The following is a 17,774-nucleotide window of genomic DNA, read 5'->3' as shown; positions in this document are numbered from 1 at the left end:
GAGGCAAACGATGTGAAGTAGTAAACGGGGGGGCATGCTTCTTTATCCAACTAGATCTTAAAGCAAAAGTTCACATTTTTTCAATTCTATGTAAAAATATACTCAGTCAGCCAATCTCAGAGCCATTCCAGGAAGAGAACTGGGGGAAAATTGTGGAAAAGACAATTTTGAAAGATGAGTAATGAGGAGAGTCAGGGACCACAGTTGGCCAGCTTGAGGAGAACAGAAGTGTCAGCCTAGAGGAAAGCTCCAGCTTGCCGATGGAGCAACTTCGCATCTCTTGCATTTTTTTTTTTCCATTTATACAAAAAGAAAACTGCTCTCAATTTCTTTGATTTCTTTACTGTTTCTGATTTCTTTCTGCTTTACCCATACAAGCCAGGAGCACCACTAGCACTCCTATTTTCTACCTCAGCCCATTCCTACCACCACTCATCTCTTTACAGATGTATTGATGCACAAGCAGGGAGGATGCTTCTTCATTCCTTTAGGCACAGGCGGCCAGAAGCATCACCCTGTCCTGAGGCTGGGACTGAGGAGGAACCACCAGTGCTGCCAAACCAACTGTGCTGGGCATGGGCAGGTCCTGCTGCCACTCACCTCGCTGCAAATCCCTGGGGGGAGGACTTTTCATAAGCAGTTGGTTACCAAATCACACCCTCGGTCAGTAAGGCAGCTTGCGGTGCCAAAACCACCCTGGCTTCATTTGAAAAACACTAAGTAATAACAAGAATGCTTATTTCTTTCTGAAGGCTCACTGTTATGTGCCACAGCAGCACTACACAAACTGCATCAACACAAATAACGGGTCCCAGGGGCTAAAAAGTGTCCCACCTACAGCTTAACTGAAGGAAATGACTCCTAAATCAACTGCCCCCAGGAGCAAACTTCAGGTGGTGAAGCAGAAGCACCCTCCCAGACATATTTAATGTTACTATGATTTTAGTCTCCCGGTCTTTCCAATGCCTGCTTCCATTTGTGACTGAAATGTAAACTAATCCAAGTGAGTGCTTCCCAAAAGAAATTAAGCGTTTTCTCTTTAAGGCTTAAAGAGAATAACTCATGGAAAATGACTGCAAGTAGGTCACATTCCTGCATAAATGGGAATACAAGCGGCTATAAAAAGAAACCAGAAGCTGAGAGAACTGTGCCAGTGGAGAACTGCTAGCTTTTGGATTAACTGAATAAATAAAACTTGGTAACACATTAAGATTCAGAACACAGTGACATTAGATGCAAGTCAAGTCTACAATTAACTATTACATCTCTAAAATCTGGACATGGCAACACGCAAAATACTGGAATTTCAGTCCAGTTTGTAGTCCCAGGAGATGATGTACGTGGAGTAACAGGCATTTTTTCAGTCCAGAAGATGGACTAGACAGCAACAATTCAGAAATAGGACTTGAAATTTAATTTTGTTTAGGAGAACCTTTTCTCCTAAAAATCTTACAAAGATGCCTGAAATTCCCTTGCAGTTCAGGCAGCAATCACAATGTTGGTGTTTGTTTCCTTGTTGTTTACGCGAGCTCAAAATCATCTGACACTTCTACATCTGTTTCCTCTATCTGTCAAGACATCACTGCATAACAACATAATCCTTAGACCAGCTACCATGCGCTTGGGTATGCCAGACTCCTTAGGTGTCAAAATTTAGCACCAAAACCAGCCCCCTCTCCAGCTTCCAGACCCTCTGGCTCATGTGTCACACTGTGTTAAGCCGAGGGAACTCCAAAACATTGCTGCAGTCAAATACCACCTTGATCTGACAGCATTAACAAGCAACAATATTTTGCAACATTTAGTCATTTTTACTTAAAACATTATTTCAAATTGATTTGTCCACTTTTGGCTCGCTTTAGTCTTTCTGTAACCTGCCTCTCCCTCTCGCAGAGGGCAGGTCTCTAGGACCCACACTATTTCCTCCAGGATTTTAGCTAAACAAATTCATCTGCGGAAGACCTTAGCTATTTTCCCATCCTTTGACTACTTTGAGACAGTTGGTATTTCAAGTAAAAACAAGCAAAGTTACGTGTCTAGTTTCAGTCTCAATTGCATTACAATCTCCACCTCTCTTCTACGCATAAGGAGCGCATTAGCCCTCTCTGCTAGGGCAGCAACCACATATTTGCCTAACATGATCAAAAAACCCTTTATAAAATCATTGTTTCCCATGATGCTGCCCCATTCTGTAGTTATGACTTTTGGACATTCCTTTTTGTCCAAGTCACAGCCCTGCCTCTTATAACTCTCAGCAACCCCTAGGAAACTCCAAACCAGCCGTGAACACGTGCAGTATGAGGCCAGCAAGCAGGCTTCAAGCAGATGACATTCAGGCTTAAGCAACGTTGCCCTTACCCAGCACAAGCTTGCAGACACGCCAACATAGTCGCCAAGGTCTCTGGAGGAAGCTGAGCACTTTTGGGTTGATCTTTTTCCGGAGCAAGGCCACCCAAGATAGACGGACATCTTCTCTTTAAGAAAGTCATGCAGGCCTGGATGAAGGGCTCCTGAGGAAAAACAAGTCAGCTTAATCTCCCAAACCACATCCAAGCCATTATTTCAAACTTGGCAATTGTACCATGGGAAGAATCACGCTAAGCTATTATAGTTCAGTGAAAACGTTGAACTATCAGACCATGGACACTTTCCACAACCTTAAAGCTTCTTATAAGATTATCAAAGTGACTTAAGCTAGTCACCGATAGAATGCAGAAATAAAAAGAAAAATCCTGCTTTACCCCATGTTCCCGAATTTTATCTGTGAGCCATTTGTCAAGTTTGAGGTATTCCCGTCGAGAGGCAAGTGCAGCAAGGTCAATAACAAAGGCAAATGGAGTACCATTTAGCAGCATTGACAAGGCCTAAAGGAAAAAAAAATCAGAAGACTACTGGTGAAGACACAAGGATACCCCCTTCTCCTTCCTAATCCCCATATAGTTTTTAATAAAGAAGCCTCCCTATCACAGCCTGCTGTGCTTTCTTAATCAACAAAAAGACTGCTACTATCAGCTTCACAGTTTGCTCGTGGCACAAATAAGAAGGAAGAGCTCTCATCTGAAAGCATTGCGCGGGCTTCTTGAAGAGACCTTGTGCTTATGGTTTTAAATTCCTCTGTATGAAAATCTACCAGTAAGTGGCCAAGAACTACCAAGACAATTTTGCAACAGAATTAGTCAGAATAACCCAGTGTCTCCCTGCCAACAGACCTTAACCACTTCAGAGCCACTCTGAATGCATCTGATCAGCGTTCATCCTTGAACACAGGAACTGATATAACAAAACTAATTTGAAGCTCTTGCACTTTGGGACACCCAATTATTTTGCATCTAACTTCAAAAGTGATAAAGGCCTTTAAGAAGTCAGATGTAGCTTCCAATCTCTTTTGTGAACGTGTAAACGATTGAAAAATAGCAGTATTCTCAAGAAACCCCCATTCCATCAACCTCAGTGGTGCCTCCTTCAAACAAATGTCTGAAGGATATTGTCTACATTCCCATTTCAATGGTATTCAAGGTTGAAACAGTTGAAGCTCTTCCTGGATTTACAGTACATGCATATAGCAAGCAGTTCCATTACACTGCTTCTTAGTAATCCTTACTAAATTAGTCACATCCAAGCTAAGCTTAGCCTTTGTTACAAGATGAGCAAGTCTGCATAAGACACCAGACAGAAAATAATAATGGTGCTTTGCAAAACTCACCTTCAAGTCTTGCGCCACATCAAGAATACGTGACAATTTTGCCTGGTCATACTGCTCCCCTCTCATGTACCATTCTGCCATTGCATGCATGATAAGCTGACGAATCGAAGGAGACTGACCCTAAGAAGAATTAAATTAGGATTGTACTTCATGCCTCTAGGAAAAGGATCAACTATTTGAACATTTAGTAGGATATCTTACCTCTAAGGCCTAACACACAAACATTTACTCTTCAGTTTAGAGCTTAGTTTCTTAGTTGGACTCTTAGCATGTGATAAATAAAACTATCCAGGAGTTCAACTAAAGGAACGATGAACATTCCTCTCAGTTACAGAGAAATAGCTTTTGGAATATGTGAATCACAGAACGTTCTGCCTGCTGTGCTGCCTGAAGCCAGAGCTGCCATGTCACAGCCTGACATTGCAAAACCAGCATCTAGCTTTTTGCTCACACATGAGCAATCAAAGTGCAATTCGAGTAAATTTCTGCTGGCAGCAAGGGTTTTGCTTTCAGTTCCCACATCTGAGGAAGTCAAACATCCCCAAACTGTAGAGCAGCACCCTGTCACATGACAGCTATCACTCTGTACTTTATTTTGGAGCCTAGCCTGCTGAAAAAATTGCATATTCTGCCATTTCAAGACCTTATGCAAAGAACACATCACTTCTATCCCATACCCATTCTGCAGTTTAAAGATTTATACCAAGAAAACATAACATCCGTAGCACTTCAGCTAGTGAACAACCATGACTTTGCAATGAATATGGACCAAGAACCCCTGAGGTCAAGCTTTGTATCATCAACTCCACTGTACCTGAAAGGGCAATATATTTTCTCATGCAGATTCCCCTCCCACCCTAGAGGCTTCCTCCGCCTTAAGCTTCTTCCTATGACTTGTATTTACTTAACTACCAGTGGGCACAGTGATGAGAGCCATGATGAAAGGCAAATTATAAAAAAAAACTATTTATTTGCCCATTAAAAACATAGGGTTTATATGCATAGTTGCCTTCTCTCAGCATGGAAGTTGTCTTTGAAGAAGGACAGCAGCCAGTCCTAAATTTTCAGAAAACTACACTCTCACTACAAATTATGTTACATGCAGTTTCTTTATACCTAGAACAGTCTCCAATGCACTTTGCTAGAAGACAGAGGGTATCTTATTTTGAACCATTTCCTCTCTTACTGCTTAAAGTTTCTATGTTTTAAATGTGCCAGGCTGTCTCTCCCCCTTTGGCTTTCTGTCCCTCCCTCAAACTTTACATTTTAAGCAAAGGTTAAATGCCAGTGAAAACACTCACCTGTCCATGCCATGCATAGTGCAAAATGATGGCCGAGTTGGGATGGTTGCCAAGGAAAATCGGCATGAGCGTGGAGATGAGTTCATGGCGCAAGGTATGCCAGGAAGTGTTGATCTGCAATAAGGCCAATACCAACATATCCGGGCAATGCTTGATAGGAAAACTGAAGAGCTGCTTAACCTGCTCGTACTGTCCCACTTCTGCCAATCGCAACAGAGATTCGATCAAATCCAGGCTCTTCCTAACGAAAGGAAAAAACAAACAGACAAGCCCCCCTCAAAGTTACAAGTAGTTTGCTTACAGGATCCTGGATTCAAACATTTTGTAGCATCAACTGCAAGACTACATAAAGTAACACCTGCTGCAAGCAGCCTGAAACTGCAGCTCCTGTCAAATCCAGTTAAGCCTACAGAAATATTCTTACCTATGAGAAGTAACTTTTATTTTTTAAAAGACAGAAACAAAATCAAACCAATTTAATAGCTTAAGAGCTCTTATTGTTCTTTTAAGGAAGAGGGAGAAAAACTTTTTATAAACCTGACAGTACACACCTGTGAAATCTGAAGAAGATATTTTGCTGTTGTCTATTTAAGAGATACAGACATTGCTACCTTCTCCCACTTTGACCATCTTTCCTATCCTTAATTCCTTGAATCAGGTTGTACAACGGGAATAGAAACAAATATCTGCATTGAAATCAGCTACAAGCTATATTAAAAGAAGCTGTAATTGTCAGCTCAAGGAGTCATATTACTCAGCTTTGTGCAATAACTGAGCAATAGCTCTATACATTTATTATTTAAATCCCAGGACTTATTTCATGTAAGTGGAACACGTTTCTCTAACGTCATCCTGGAAAAAGATTTAAATTATCTCCTCTATCCCTCTCCCTCCCCCCATATATTTGGATTCACCAAAATACACTGGCAGAAATTCTCCAGACAAGCAGAAGACTCCATTAAAAGCAACAACTAGCAAAACATTTTCAGATATTATGGAAGTACACAGGAAGTTCTAACGTGAAAACTTCCAGCAAACACTGAAAAATACTGACAGCCGATCAACTGTAATGTACACAGAGCTACAGACATATCATGTTGCATGAAGGTAAAGTCACATTTGAGCAGGTAAGTTGTCTTACTCTAAATCTAGGTAAGAAAAGCAGTTTGGGGAGAGCAGGTTTACCATGTAGCAATTTCTCGATTGTCATCCTCTGGTGGTGCTTTCAGGATGTCTGTGGCAACAGTATGACAAGCGTAGTCAGCAAAACAGAAGATGTCAGGGTTTATGAGGGAATGTTGAATGAAGGAGAGCTGGTGTAAGAGATATCAAAAATAGTTAGTTTAGGTCTTTGAAATTACAGGTTCCTTTCCACTACATCCAGGGACATTTCTGAGAGCAACACAAACCAACGAGGCAGTAGAAATGAGCCAAGATTGACTATAAGCATGTTTTACACCAGACTGAGCTTCAGTAGAGCAGAAGAACTACTCTTCCCACGGTTCCTGAGCATGATAAATAAGCGTGTGCCCAGGGCACCTGCCTGCACAGTAGTGCTCTGCAGAGCTCTAGCCTTTGTGTAACCATGCAACCATGTTCTCAACCATGGCTTGTCTGGAAATGCACATTACCAATCCACAGCTGCCATTTGTGAAATTCAAGAACTTCTTAAGTTTTGTACAGACACAGACAAAACACTGGTAAACCTACCTGGCCCTCTGCATGTTTCCAAGGTCTGTATATGGCATTAACTGGAAAAACCTCCATGCCCAAGCCTCTCTGGATGCCAAACACCACAATATGCAGGCCCTTGCTGTCACGAATCTGAAATCCTGGGTGGTCCAATTCATAGGTTACTACTTTGAAGTCCAGGCTAGGATTCTGCATCCAGAAAAAAACAAGGGACCAGTTAGCCTTTAGCATTACAATCTTTGGTACTTTCTTGTAAGAACCCCCACTTCGTCAGTATTTTGCTCAGCTTAACATCCACCCAACTTTTAGTTGAAGGGAATTTGATTTAAAAAACACAACTTAGATAGTTTTGAGAACTCAATGCAAGTTACTGCTTGAAACCAGCCTGCGAATCTCACCTCCCCCAGCACCACAGCCAGTAGCTGTTCATCTTTCTAAACATCTCTTTAACAAGTCTTTAAAAAACAAAAAACAAAAACAAACCAAAACCAACAAACACCCAAAAATCCACCCAGCACAGTTCCTTTCTTAGCATACTAACTGATTCCTTTTGTAGGCTTCCATATGCCCTCCAACAAGAAACAGAAGGATCTGACCAGCTGCCAAGCACAACTTGTTTTCCATTTGAAGGATTTACAGTGCAAGTGCTTGCAAGCACCTATTAGATTTTCAGCAATAGCATAAAACCTTCAGGATGAGGGGGTTTGGAGGGAACTATGGCAATTACAGAACAGACCTCTCTTTCCAAAGATAGGTGAGCACCACATACAAAAAGATAGATACTGACTGCTCACTGTGCAGTCAGTATCAATTTCCTGACAAGCTGATGTAACACAGAGTAAACGTGGACCACGTCAGATGTGTAAGAAAGGGCTCGGGCATGCTTACACAACTGGAAAGTTAGACAAAAGCATGAAGTGCCTGAAGAACAGACAATACTTCATTGATAACAGAATGAACATACAGGAGAACTCACACTGTTTGTGCTAATAACTGTAGCTGTAGCTTACACGCTATGTGTATGCTTCCATAGAATGAAAAAAATATAGAGCTGTTTCCTTAAAGGAAACAGAAGGTAGACGCAGTACAGAGCTCTCTAGGAATAAAAATAGTACACCTACATTAGCACGCAAAACCTGTCATCTATACAGCACAATGGGACTCAGATACTGCTACATCATGTAGGAAAGTCTAGCTATATTTTTTGAAAATGATTTGGAAAAAAAACGTAACAGCAGCTCCTTTGTAGATTAGAGGGACCACACAGAAAACTCACCCAATACACGGTAGGCAAAGGAAATGGTATTCATGTTTCACTGTGTTAATTATGAAAATTGCTGCTTATAAAGCAGTGGAAAAGCTTTTCTATTTTTGAAACATCATCATGCACAAGAAGCACGGAGAGGTTTGGAATGAGTAGCTACAAAAATATTTTGGTTCATTTTAATGCCTGCAGTTAGAACCTTTGCAAAATAAGGTGCGTGACGTACAGACTCTTTCCGCTGTTGAAAATAAATTCTTCAAACATAAAACCCCTCAGACAACACATGCTGGAGCACGTGGAAGCAAGCAGTGTGGAATGAATTGCAGGTTGCACCCACTTAGCCATTCAGGTAGTTTTTAGTTCTCACAATTCCTCAAAATACTCTTGTTCAAAGGGAAAAAGACAGCATTTAAGCACAGCAGCACAATTGTATTCATGAGTTTCAAAGGCATTCAGGCTGCTAGGAGCTTTTAAAAAAACACTTTGTATTCACACTGGGCCACATCCTTCTTTCAGATGTTTTGCGTTCAAGGCCAAGGTGCTCACAGAACTTACCAACTCTTTAAGAACATCAATTAAGACCTCCACATTCCAGGTATGGGCTTGTGCTCCATCACTTTTATCCTTCCCATCACTCCAAATCCCACTGCCAGGAGCCGAAATAGACTGCAAATAAAATACACCCAGTCAAATACCAGCTGAAAAACACCAAGTCTCAGAAACCACTAACCACTAGAACTCTCTGCACTACAATGAGAAACAGAGGTTCAGCCTGGTAACGACACCAGTTACACAGTTCTAAGAATCCCTCACTCAAAACTGTATTACAAGACATTTATGAGAGAACAAAAGGATAAATGTTGAATAATAAAAGCAAGTCTTAATTTTCAGTTTTAAAAAAAACACATTCCCTCTCCCCCCGCCCCGCCCAGACCACTCACTTGTAATGGAATACCATCTGTCAACCCTGAATGAGTTCGAGCCATCATCCCCAAAACCCTGGCAACCTGGGCAGCCGTGACTTCCCGGACACCAAACTGCATGATTATGTTGCGACATTCTTCAACACTAAGATGCAACAGAACAGACAGACCTTAGTACTAAAGCAGGTTTCACTGTGGCACAAAAAGCCATAAGAACTAAAGCACAGACCGTTGGGAGAAACTAATCACAAATGGTAAAATATGACAATTTACTGGGCTTCACAGTTGTATCAGTCAAATGCTCCAACAAATTCTAAGGTAAGCAACAAGACAACTTAGGCAGAAAGTCCATGCAATTATTTCCACGAAGCATACAGTGCTGTGTATTTAATTCAAAGCTAGGCAGACTTAAGTCAGTGAGACACATTTGACAGCCTATGCCTTGTCAAAGTAAAAACACAGGGTAGGTTTAGCAGTGTTTGCTGTTAAAAGCACTTCTAAGTATTTATCTATGACACAGAGCTTCAAAGACTGAAGTTTTCTGCTAGCTGAAAGTGAAACAAAGGCTCCAACGACACATTTCAGCAATGCACATCACCAGTTTGACAAGGTAAACTGAAAATACGCAGCTCAACCTGATACAAGCCACGGTGTTTCTGATCAGAGGTCAGTAGCAAAAACATTCAAGGAACCAAGAGAGCAAACAATTACCAGAGGCTTAAACACTTATTTTTCTAAAAAAAATAAATTTAAAACTCAACTTTTTTTTTGCAATATTTGTTTCACTTTAACACTTAAAGAGGCCAGCAGTTAATACCTACACAGCTTCAGCACAGATCAAGTATGTTTTATTTGCAGGCACATGCTAACGAATTCATTTTCAATACCTTGAACACATTTATGTCCTGTTTGTATTCCACCACATCAACAGAAGCTTAGTTAATACTATCTTTGAGATCTTATCACCTCCTCAGCATGGTCCAAAGTCTCTCAGAACACAAAACCATTTATTTCTCCTAGCTTATGCTTCTGAAGTGAATCTTCCCTTAAGAAATGTTAGGTTCAAACTGAGGGCTGAACCTAAGTCAAAACTGGCCACACGTTTGCAGTCTCCTGCTAGCTAGGTATCAGAGAACTCTCATTGATCCCTAAAAACTGCATGAATAAATCCAATTCAGTTTTTGAAAAGGTAACAGATGCACAGTATGAAAGCTTTTAATATATCCTAATTAACTCTTCACTAGAAGTCTAGCTTAGGTCTAGCTGCTTCTACTTTTCTGGTAACAATTCCAATTCACACATGCACACAACCCATGTAATAGGTTCAATAATTTGCATTAGGTTCAAAGCTGTGTAGCACTGTTCATGCCGCTCCCAGCAAGTCCCCACAGCTTTGTAAATGACAGCCCAATTCATGCAGCACAAGCAAGTGCTGTTAGAGCTGCATATAAAACATTTCAGAGTAGGGGCAGATAGCAAGAGCATGGAATACTGTCGTGAGGATGTGGGTGAAGTATTTCTACAAATATACACACAAATTCAGGGGAAGTTTAAGGCAGCTGTGTTTTTACCAAAATAAGCCTAAGCAGGCACAGACTGAAGATGATGTCCGGATACTCTGCTTCATCACCAGCAATTCATTACCGTAATTATACCCTACAGCTTCAAATAATCACTATTATGAAGTGTACCACACCCATCACAATCTAACACAAACAGAAAGCTGCTGTTGGTCAGCTCTCTTCAAAGAGAGATTACCATCTTCGGTTCTTCTCTGTTTCATGTGGACAGTGAACTAACAGGAGTCTGTCACAAGAACAGTTCTCCTTCAGGTCTAGTAGGGTTTAGTTTGAATTTATGCCTATCTGACTTTCCTGTTTTTATAAAAAAGAATGCTGGTCAAATCCTTCCCAAGGAAGGTGAATACCTTTAGCTAACATTTCTTACCATGACAAAATCATACACAATTTCAACAGATACGCTATGCATGCTAGAAGCAAGACACAAAACAGGAATAAAAGCAGATAACCTCATAATACTTCTAGTTATTTTAGTACTTAAAGTGTTCTTTTTCTTTACCTTTTGTCTCAAGGAAGAGAAAGAAAACCACCACCACCCAAGATGATCGATTCCACGTAAGAAATTGGGTTTTCCTACAAACCTTGTACAAAAGCCATAGCCAACTTCTTGCATGAAGTCTGCCAGAGAACTCTCCATCATTGTTTTGGCTATCCCTCCAGAATCAGGCAGGATCCTGTCCATTAGAATGTCCCGTTTTTCAGGGTATAGAAGTGGTGCAAGCACCACAGGACAACGCTCCTGGGGAAAATCTGAGGGCAAGAGGAACAAAAACAAACCCACAACACCAGTTACATGCAAGTGACCATTCAAAATAACTTGAGCGCTCTACTAGAACTTCCCTGCTGCTGCAGGTACCTGGAAGGCACTCAGAGCCTTCCTCCATCCCATCTACCAATTCTCTACTGGCACTTAAATATTCCTAGAGAACAAGAATGTAAAATAGGCTACACCTTAATACAGGTTCACACTGCAGCTGCCAAAAAAGGCTAGCAGCTGCAGTGGTAAGTTTACAACTAGATTGCCACTAACAGCAGTTATCCAAAAAAAAAGCAGAGCAGGAAATAATACAGCAGTAAAGCAAGGCTCTCCTCCAAATCAAGAAGTATTAGGAAACAAAGGAGCTGCTACTGAGTGCTCAGCCTAAGATGTCCAGCAATCCAAGTGTGAAATTTGGGGATGGAAGGAGAGAATACTCCTTTCTTCCTTTCAGGGAAGCAAGGTTTAAGGGAGACACAGTCCTGAGAAAATCAGAGGTGTGGGTAGGAGTTTTACTCGCAGTGGAATGCAGCAGAGTGAAGACAACTCATGGGCAGGCCTTCCTTATGCAGCATTATCTTTAAGATGATGTGTAATGCCTCCATACCCTTTGGGGCCATTCAGAGAAGAATTCCCAATTTCCCAAAGCAAAATGAGAGGAATAACAGAAACTAACCACTAATCAGCATTAAAGAAAGCACGACCTAAGAAGTTACACCTAAACAGAAGAAACATTCTGCTTTTGCACAAAGGGTGACGTCCTCCAGGCCTGGGCAGAACCAAGCAGTGTGTTGTGTTAAATGCAGTTAGCTTCTGAGCCCAAGTCCTGCTCATTTTGAAGGGTTTACAGCAAACAGTCTTGTTGTGGAAAGGAAGAGGCTACCAGTTCATAGCCCACTGACAGCATCCCCCGCCACCACACAGGGACCATGGTAGATTCCAGGAAGTTAACTATTTTTATTCAAAACCACTTCCTTTGCTCTGCTAATATTTCCTCATAGATCTGCACCTAATATAAACAACACAACTTACCCATTCAAATATGTGGACTTTAATGCATGTTCCTTACCATGTAAGGAGCTCAAGTTTTTTCTACTACACTGTATGGGCTGCTGCAGGGAAAATTAACTCCATCCCAGACAGACCCAGCACAGGTGTTACTTCAGGTGAAGCTGTGCCATCCCACACAAGCAAACACACTAGCATATTCCCTTCGTTTACTTTGCTTATTTATCAAAACACTTTTTTTTTTTTTAAAAAAAAAAAAAAAAAAGCCTTGAGGTTGTCTCATGCTACTGCTCACCGAAAGAGAAATATGCAAAAACAACAGTATTTTTCTTCCAGTTTTGTTGTGAAGATTTAGTGAGCTCAACCTCACCCCCCCCTTTCAGCAATCTGCACTGACGGCAAGTTACAAAAGCCCATCTCAGAATCTGCAGTTAGTCAGGCTCCAGAAAAACACCACACTTACCTCTACGTAATGTTTTGAGGAAAGCGTCAATTTGTTCCTGTCCCACCCCAAACGCTCCCTTCTGCCCAAAAAGGAGATGGGAGAGGAGAAGGTGCAGGACCTCTATTGCAATATCTTGGAAGCCACCTTCTTGATTTCCACTGACGTCCGCGTCAATGTAAGAGCGCAAAAGATCCGGGAGTTTCTGTTTGATGAACTGGGCAGCTTTTGAACACAAAAGAGATTAAAGTCAAAACTTGAAATTTCTTTTCCAGATGAAGACACATTTTAGTTTAAGTACCATTCTCTTACCCAGAGTTTGTTTGCCACAAGCTGCAAGAGTTCCAACTTAAATAGAAACCTCACAATCCATAGCCCTGAGCTCAGTATTAGTGGACAGCTAAAAAGCTGAAAGATATCACAGTATCTGAACTTGATTCATCATCTAGCACATCACTGATGGAAGGGACCCCCACCTTCATATAAGACAAGATGACCAAGCTACCTATTGACTCTCTCGAAATGCTGTTAGACTTCAGTAGCTCTCCTGATTGCAAGGTGATGCATGCAAACACCTATCCACCTCGAAAGTCCATCACTTACAAAGAAAAAAGGCGCTTTTGCTGCAATAGCTTGGAAGCTTCACTTACCAAAACCTCGTAGATCTGAGCTGAAAGAGTTCAGTAAAGCGAGACCGAATATCACCTACAAAGAAAAACAACCATCACAGTAAGGGGACTTCATCCTTTCCAACAAGCTCAGTCATAAAACACTGAAATATTTTGGAAATAAAATGTACACCTACCTCTTGAACTTTACTTAATTTGATGACTTTACTCAATTGGGCAAATAAATGGGGTGAAGGCTTTAGACTCTGAAATAGGTAAGAAGAGTTAAATAGAGCTGATTACATGATTAGTCTCCATGATTAGTCTCATTTGTCATGCAGCAGGAAAACTACAGCTCATTTAAAGGTCTTCAATTTCATTAACTGCTCTACTGTAGGTTAACACAAAGCCTGTATTGGTAAACTAAGCATCTCTAGAGCTATTTTTGGATACGTCTAGACTAAAAGTTTATTCCACATATCCCTCTATTAATCTATTTCAGCATTAAACCCCCATCATGGCTTTCATACTGAAAGAAACATGCGAGCACTGATCATTTATTTTGGTACCGTCTGCCAGAAACAAGCCATCAGGAACTAACATTAGATTAAGCTTTTAAAATTAGTTTTATTCTGAGTGACCGAGTAACTAGCTCAGTTTAACAAAACAGAACTTCCACCAAGCTCAATTTTTGAAGATTTTAACAAAACTGAGCTTAGCCATAAAAAAAAAACAATAGGAAAAACACGAGGGAAAAACAGGAGGATCCTTTTCAACAAGCACACAGACCTTCTGATAGTGCAAGGGATTGTCAATGGCGTAGGACAGCGTCGAGATAAAGTTTGGTTTCGTAATCAGCGACGCACACTCCTGGATCAGAAATTGAGTCTGGAACAAACAAAATTTGAACATTCATATCGTTTCAACACAGAACAAGACAATAAAGCTGCTGCTTTTCACTAAATGCAGTATCATTAAATATAAGAAACCTTTAAGCCTTGCAAGTGCCTAAATTCTCATCAGCACTCATTTAACTAATTTCCTTTCAGTCAAGTTTACTTCAGGTTTTGTTTGGTTTTCCCTCTAAGATTAAGAAAGCGACCAAACATTTGCATAAAATGGCAAAGAAAACTGATTTGCAAACACACAACATTTCGTTTTCTGCAATTCATTTCACACACACGCAATAGAGGATCTAAGAATATTTGGTTCTTACTTGTGTGCTAAAAAGTCTGTGCCAACATTGCTTAAGGATGAAAAACACTAGCCAGTACTAGACAAACCAGTTAGTGGACTGGGACAAAGTTCTGAAGAGACAAATACAGGCTTTTGAAGTAGAGCACTGTATGTGGTAAGAAGAAAAATTGTACTTGAGCTGCTTTTCCAGATGAAGGTATTTTAAGAGTCAGATATCAACAATTTTTGCCCTCAGACTAGAGGACTGCCAACATTTGCTTCCAATTGAAAAGCCAAATGACATAATAGTATTTTGCTTGAAGCTACCATCTTCAACCTCCCTTTGTGCTTAATAGAAAAATCTGCAACAGGATTTGATAACAAGCAACACTAACAAGCAGCTGCCTCAGCGCAAACTTTACCTGATGGAAATCTTTGCCACTGCTTTTACCATCGCCACTGAAATCCACGTGCGAGAATAGGCAGCGTAGTAAATGCCTGTCTGCCTCGGGACCGTGCCTGTTCACAATCTGGAAAAAAGCATCCAAAAACAACTTGGTAACAAACAGTCATCACACAGCATGATCTGGGACCAGCACTGTGGACAGAGCAGTGCTCTGAGTGCTTAATACATGTGGAGTTTCAACAGAATTGAGAACGTTTCCCTTTTAATTAATAACCTAGAAAACAAGTTATTAAACCTATTTGCAAATGAAAAGCATAAAAAGATAGGGAAAGAATCTAGACACAAGTCACTTTGAGAGAAGCCGTGCATTTCACAGGTAGGGTTTGCAAACAACCATTAAGAGAGGGGGTTTTCAAGTCACTAGAGGGTGATTTTAAGCTTCTCTGCCACTAAAGCAGCCCGGAATCCACACAGTGCCATGGTCCTGCTTTCCCCCATATTTTTTCCTACCTCTTCTGTGCCTCAGTGTGCAAGAATAGAGCCCTGAGACAGCCTGCATCTGTGTGCTACACCTATTATTGGGTATTTCTCCCAGACAGGCCACTGTAGGGCACCTTCCTTCAGCTTGCAGACAGCCTCTACCTTGTCTCCTGGTCACGACTGACTGCCACTACTACTCCAGGCCCTTTTTAGACAAAAATGAAATACTATACAGTGTTCCCTGCCATATAAAAATAAAATTTCCCATTTGCTCATTAACAAACTTTAAAATCACATTTCTGGGCCGCAGGCACTCAGCACACGACGTTTCCCCTGTCCTTTGAGCTCATTCAGCCAAATTCCGTAGCTCAGTCTAAACAGGTGATTCACATGTGTTAGTTTCAACATCTCTTACTCATTATTAGATCTTCGTAACACCACTCCATTTCTGTTAGCGTGCCCTACGATTTGCCTTCAGCTTAACTCCTGGGTACAGCTCAGCTCATCAGCTTGCTGCCTGAAGCAGCTCCAGGTTGTTTTGGCCTGTTTCAGCCTGCATTCCTTCAAGCCTCACCTAACTGCACAGCACCACTTGTTTTCAGAAGAACCTAGAGTGGCAGCAGGTTCCAGTCACTTCATCACCAGCAACTTGCTTGATTTGTCCAAATGACAGCAGCTAATACCAAACCCCACCTCCACCTGTCAGCAAAGTTTGGCCATTGTTTCCACAGCGTGTGGAAGCACGCCCCAGCAGCTCTGCCCTGCACTGTGACTTCCTCCACCAAGTTCAGGGCTGCACCCTGCCACAAACATCCTCATCTGCTGGTTGTGCAAAGGGCCAGACAGCGTTGCTTCAGGCTGCATCCGCCTCAGCTTCTCAATTCCTCTATCGTATTGAGGCTCTGCTCAATTCCTCTATCGTTATCTGACCCTGGACTTCCCCTTCCCTCACGGGCCGCTCACTGCAGGGGCTGCCAAGTTTTGTTCTGCTGGAAAGGAACATCCGAGTCAGGATAGCTCTGCATCATGACCAGGGGCTGGAACATACACGCTGCTGAGACATCAGCCCGGAGCAAACAGCCCCCTTCAGTTAGCTGACAGCACCGTCCTCAACGGCAGCTGCCCCCCAGGATTAAGTGGGAAGATGCTCGGATTCATGAAAAAGGAAATTCTAAGTGAAAAGCAAATTCTAAGTGAGCTCAGGCTCCAGAAAACAAGCAATTTGCTTAAACAACTCCAATTAAGCGTGTAGCTTGAGACATGGCAACAAGACTGGCACAAAACAGGATCAATCTTCAACGAGCTACTTGGTGCTGTAACCAAGATGAATTCACAAAAGCAGATGGACGCCGAAGAAAACTGCACACACTGAAGCTATCAACACGACATCTCTGCATCAGAATGAGATCGCTGCCTTGTTTAGGAGCAACTTGTGAAGGTTATGCATCTGAAAATTTAACACGCGGTGGGGGAAAGCGAAGGCTGGAAGTGCAGCATCGCATTTTTCAACTCTCACTACACGTATTCTGTACTTCTATTCAGAAGTTCTTATTCTGTTTCCTAGAAGAACTGCTAGCTTTGTTGCAGGAAGAGCTGAAGGAAATCTTCGTTTGGCAGCCTTCCTACACACTGCCAAGACAACGTACCTGCTCATAAAGTCATCCCTGAAGGCTGGCTGCCCTGGGAAGAACAGCTGCTACAGCGTGTTTGCTGCTGAACACGGAGGGTTACAGCACAACTCCTGCTTCATGACAGCAGCTCAACAACAGCAGCACGTTACTCCAATAAAGCAGAAGCCTGGCACTTTTTCAGGGAAAGGGTAAAGCATTGTCTGCACCACGCCACGAATATGAGTTGAGTATACGTTTACTCCCTAGTTAGTTCTGTAGCTTTTATTTACAACTACATCCACAATATTCCAGGACAACAGCAGCCCTGGAGGTGCCAGTCTGCGTTTAAGAGGCCTTGAACACTTACAAGAAACCTGCCTGCTTCTGGCAACTGCAAAACCGAGCTCAGTTTTAATCTATAGGCAGCAGGACTGCCAGCACTCTTCCCCTACCAATTACAGAGGATGAAGCTTGAGTGCTAACACTACTACGCCCTCCTAAAGACTCAGAGGAGCAGAGTCTGGTGGCCCAGAGCTGCTACTCCAACATCTCTGCGCTGTTTGGGGCAGGGCATCTCATGGCACGGAAGAGGCTGAGGCACCTCATGCCTCCTGGGTGGCCCTGCTGGAGCAGGGTGGCAGCAGGTGACACCAGGAGGTCCCTGCCCACCCAGCTGCTCTGTGATGCAGGATAAAGCTCAAACCACCCATATTCAGATCTAACATACAGGGACAAGTTGGATTTTGTTTAGGCAAACACAGGCTTAGCCCAGAAATAACTCTGCTTTTCAGCTCTGCTCATCTGAACGCAGACAGCTTTGCTTT

General features: G+C 42.0%; 1 protein-coding gene across 5 annotated transcripts in view; it reads right to left on the bottom strand.

Moving 5' to 3' along the window:
* The window catches only part of CNOT1 (CCR4-NOT transcription complex subunit 1), a 58,156-nt gene that overhangs the window by 33,257 nt on the left and 7,125 nt on the right, over positions 1-17,774 (bottom strand). For all 5 annotated transcript variants that reach the window (XM_082770290.1, XM_082770291.1, XM_082770293.1 and 2 more), the window contains exons 3-16: positions 14,877-14,984; positions 14,068-14,166; positions 13,476-13,544; positions 13,321-13,375; positions 12,692-12,895; positions 11,045-11,213; positions 8,902-9,028; positions 8,516-8,626; positions 6,715-6,885; positions 6,190-6,317; positions 5,005-5,245; positions 3,704-3,823; positions 2,742-2,864; positions 2,359-2,510 (exon numbers count right to left, since the gene is read on the bottom strand). In XM_082770290.1, coding sequence (XP_082626416.1) covers positions 2,359-2,510; positions 2,742-2,864; positions 3,704-3,823; positions 5,005-5,245; positions 6,190-6,317; positions 6,715-6,885; positions 8,516-8,626; positions 8,902-9,028; positions 11,045-11,213; positions 12,692-12,895; positions 13,321-13,375; positions 13,476-13,544; positions 14,068-14,166; positions 14,877-14,984 — 1,877 coding nt within the window. The remainder of the gene's footprint in view (positions 1-2,358; positions 2,511-2,741; positions 2,865-3,703; positions 3,824-5,004; positions 5,246-6,189; positions 6,318-6,714; positions 6,886-8,515; positions 8,627-8,901; positions 9,029-11,044; positions 11,214-12,691; positions 12,896-13,320; positions 13,376-13,475; positions 13,545-14,067; positions 14,167-14,876; positions 14,985-17,774) is intronic.

Source organism: Aythya marila (assembly GCF_965140915.1).
Source record: "Aythya marila genome assembly, chromosome: 12".
In the NCBI taxonomy this organism is placed as follows: Eukaryota; Metazoa; Chordata; class Aves; order Anseriformes; family Anatidae; genus Aythya; species Aythya marila.
This window is presented reverse-complemented; position numbering and strand designations above follow the sequence as displayed.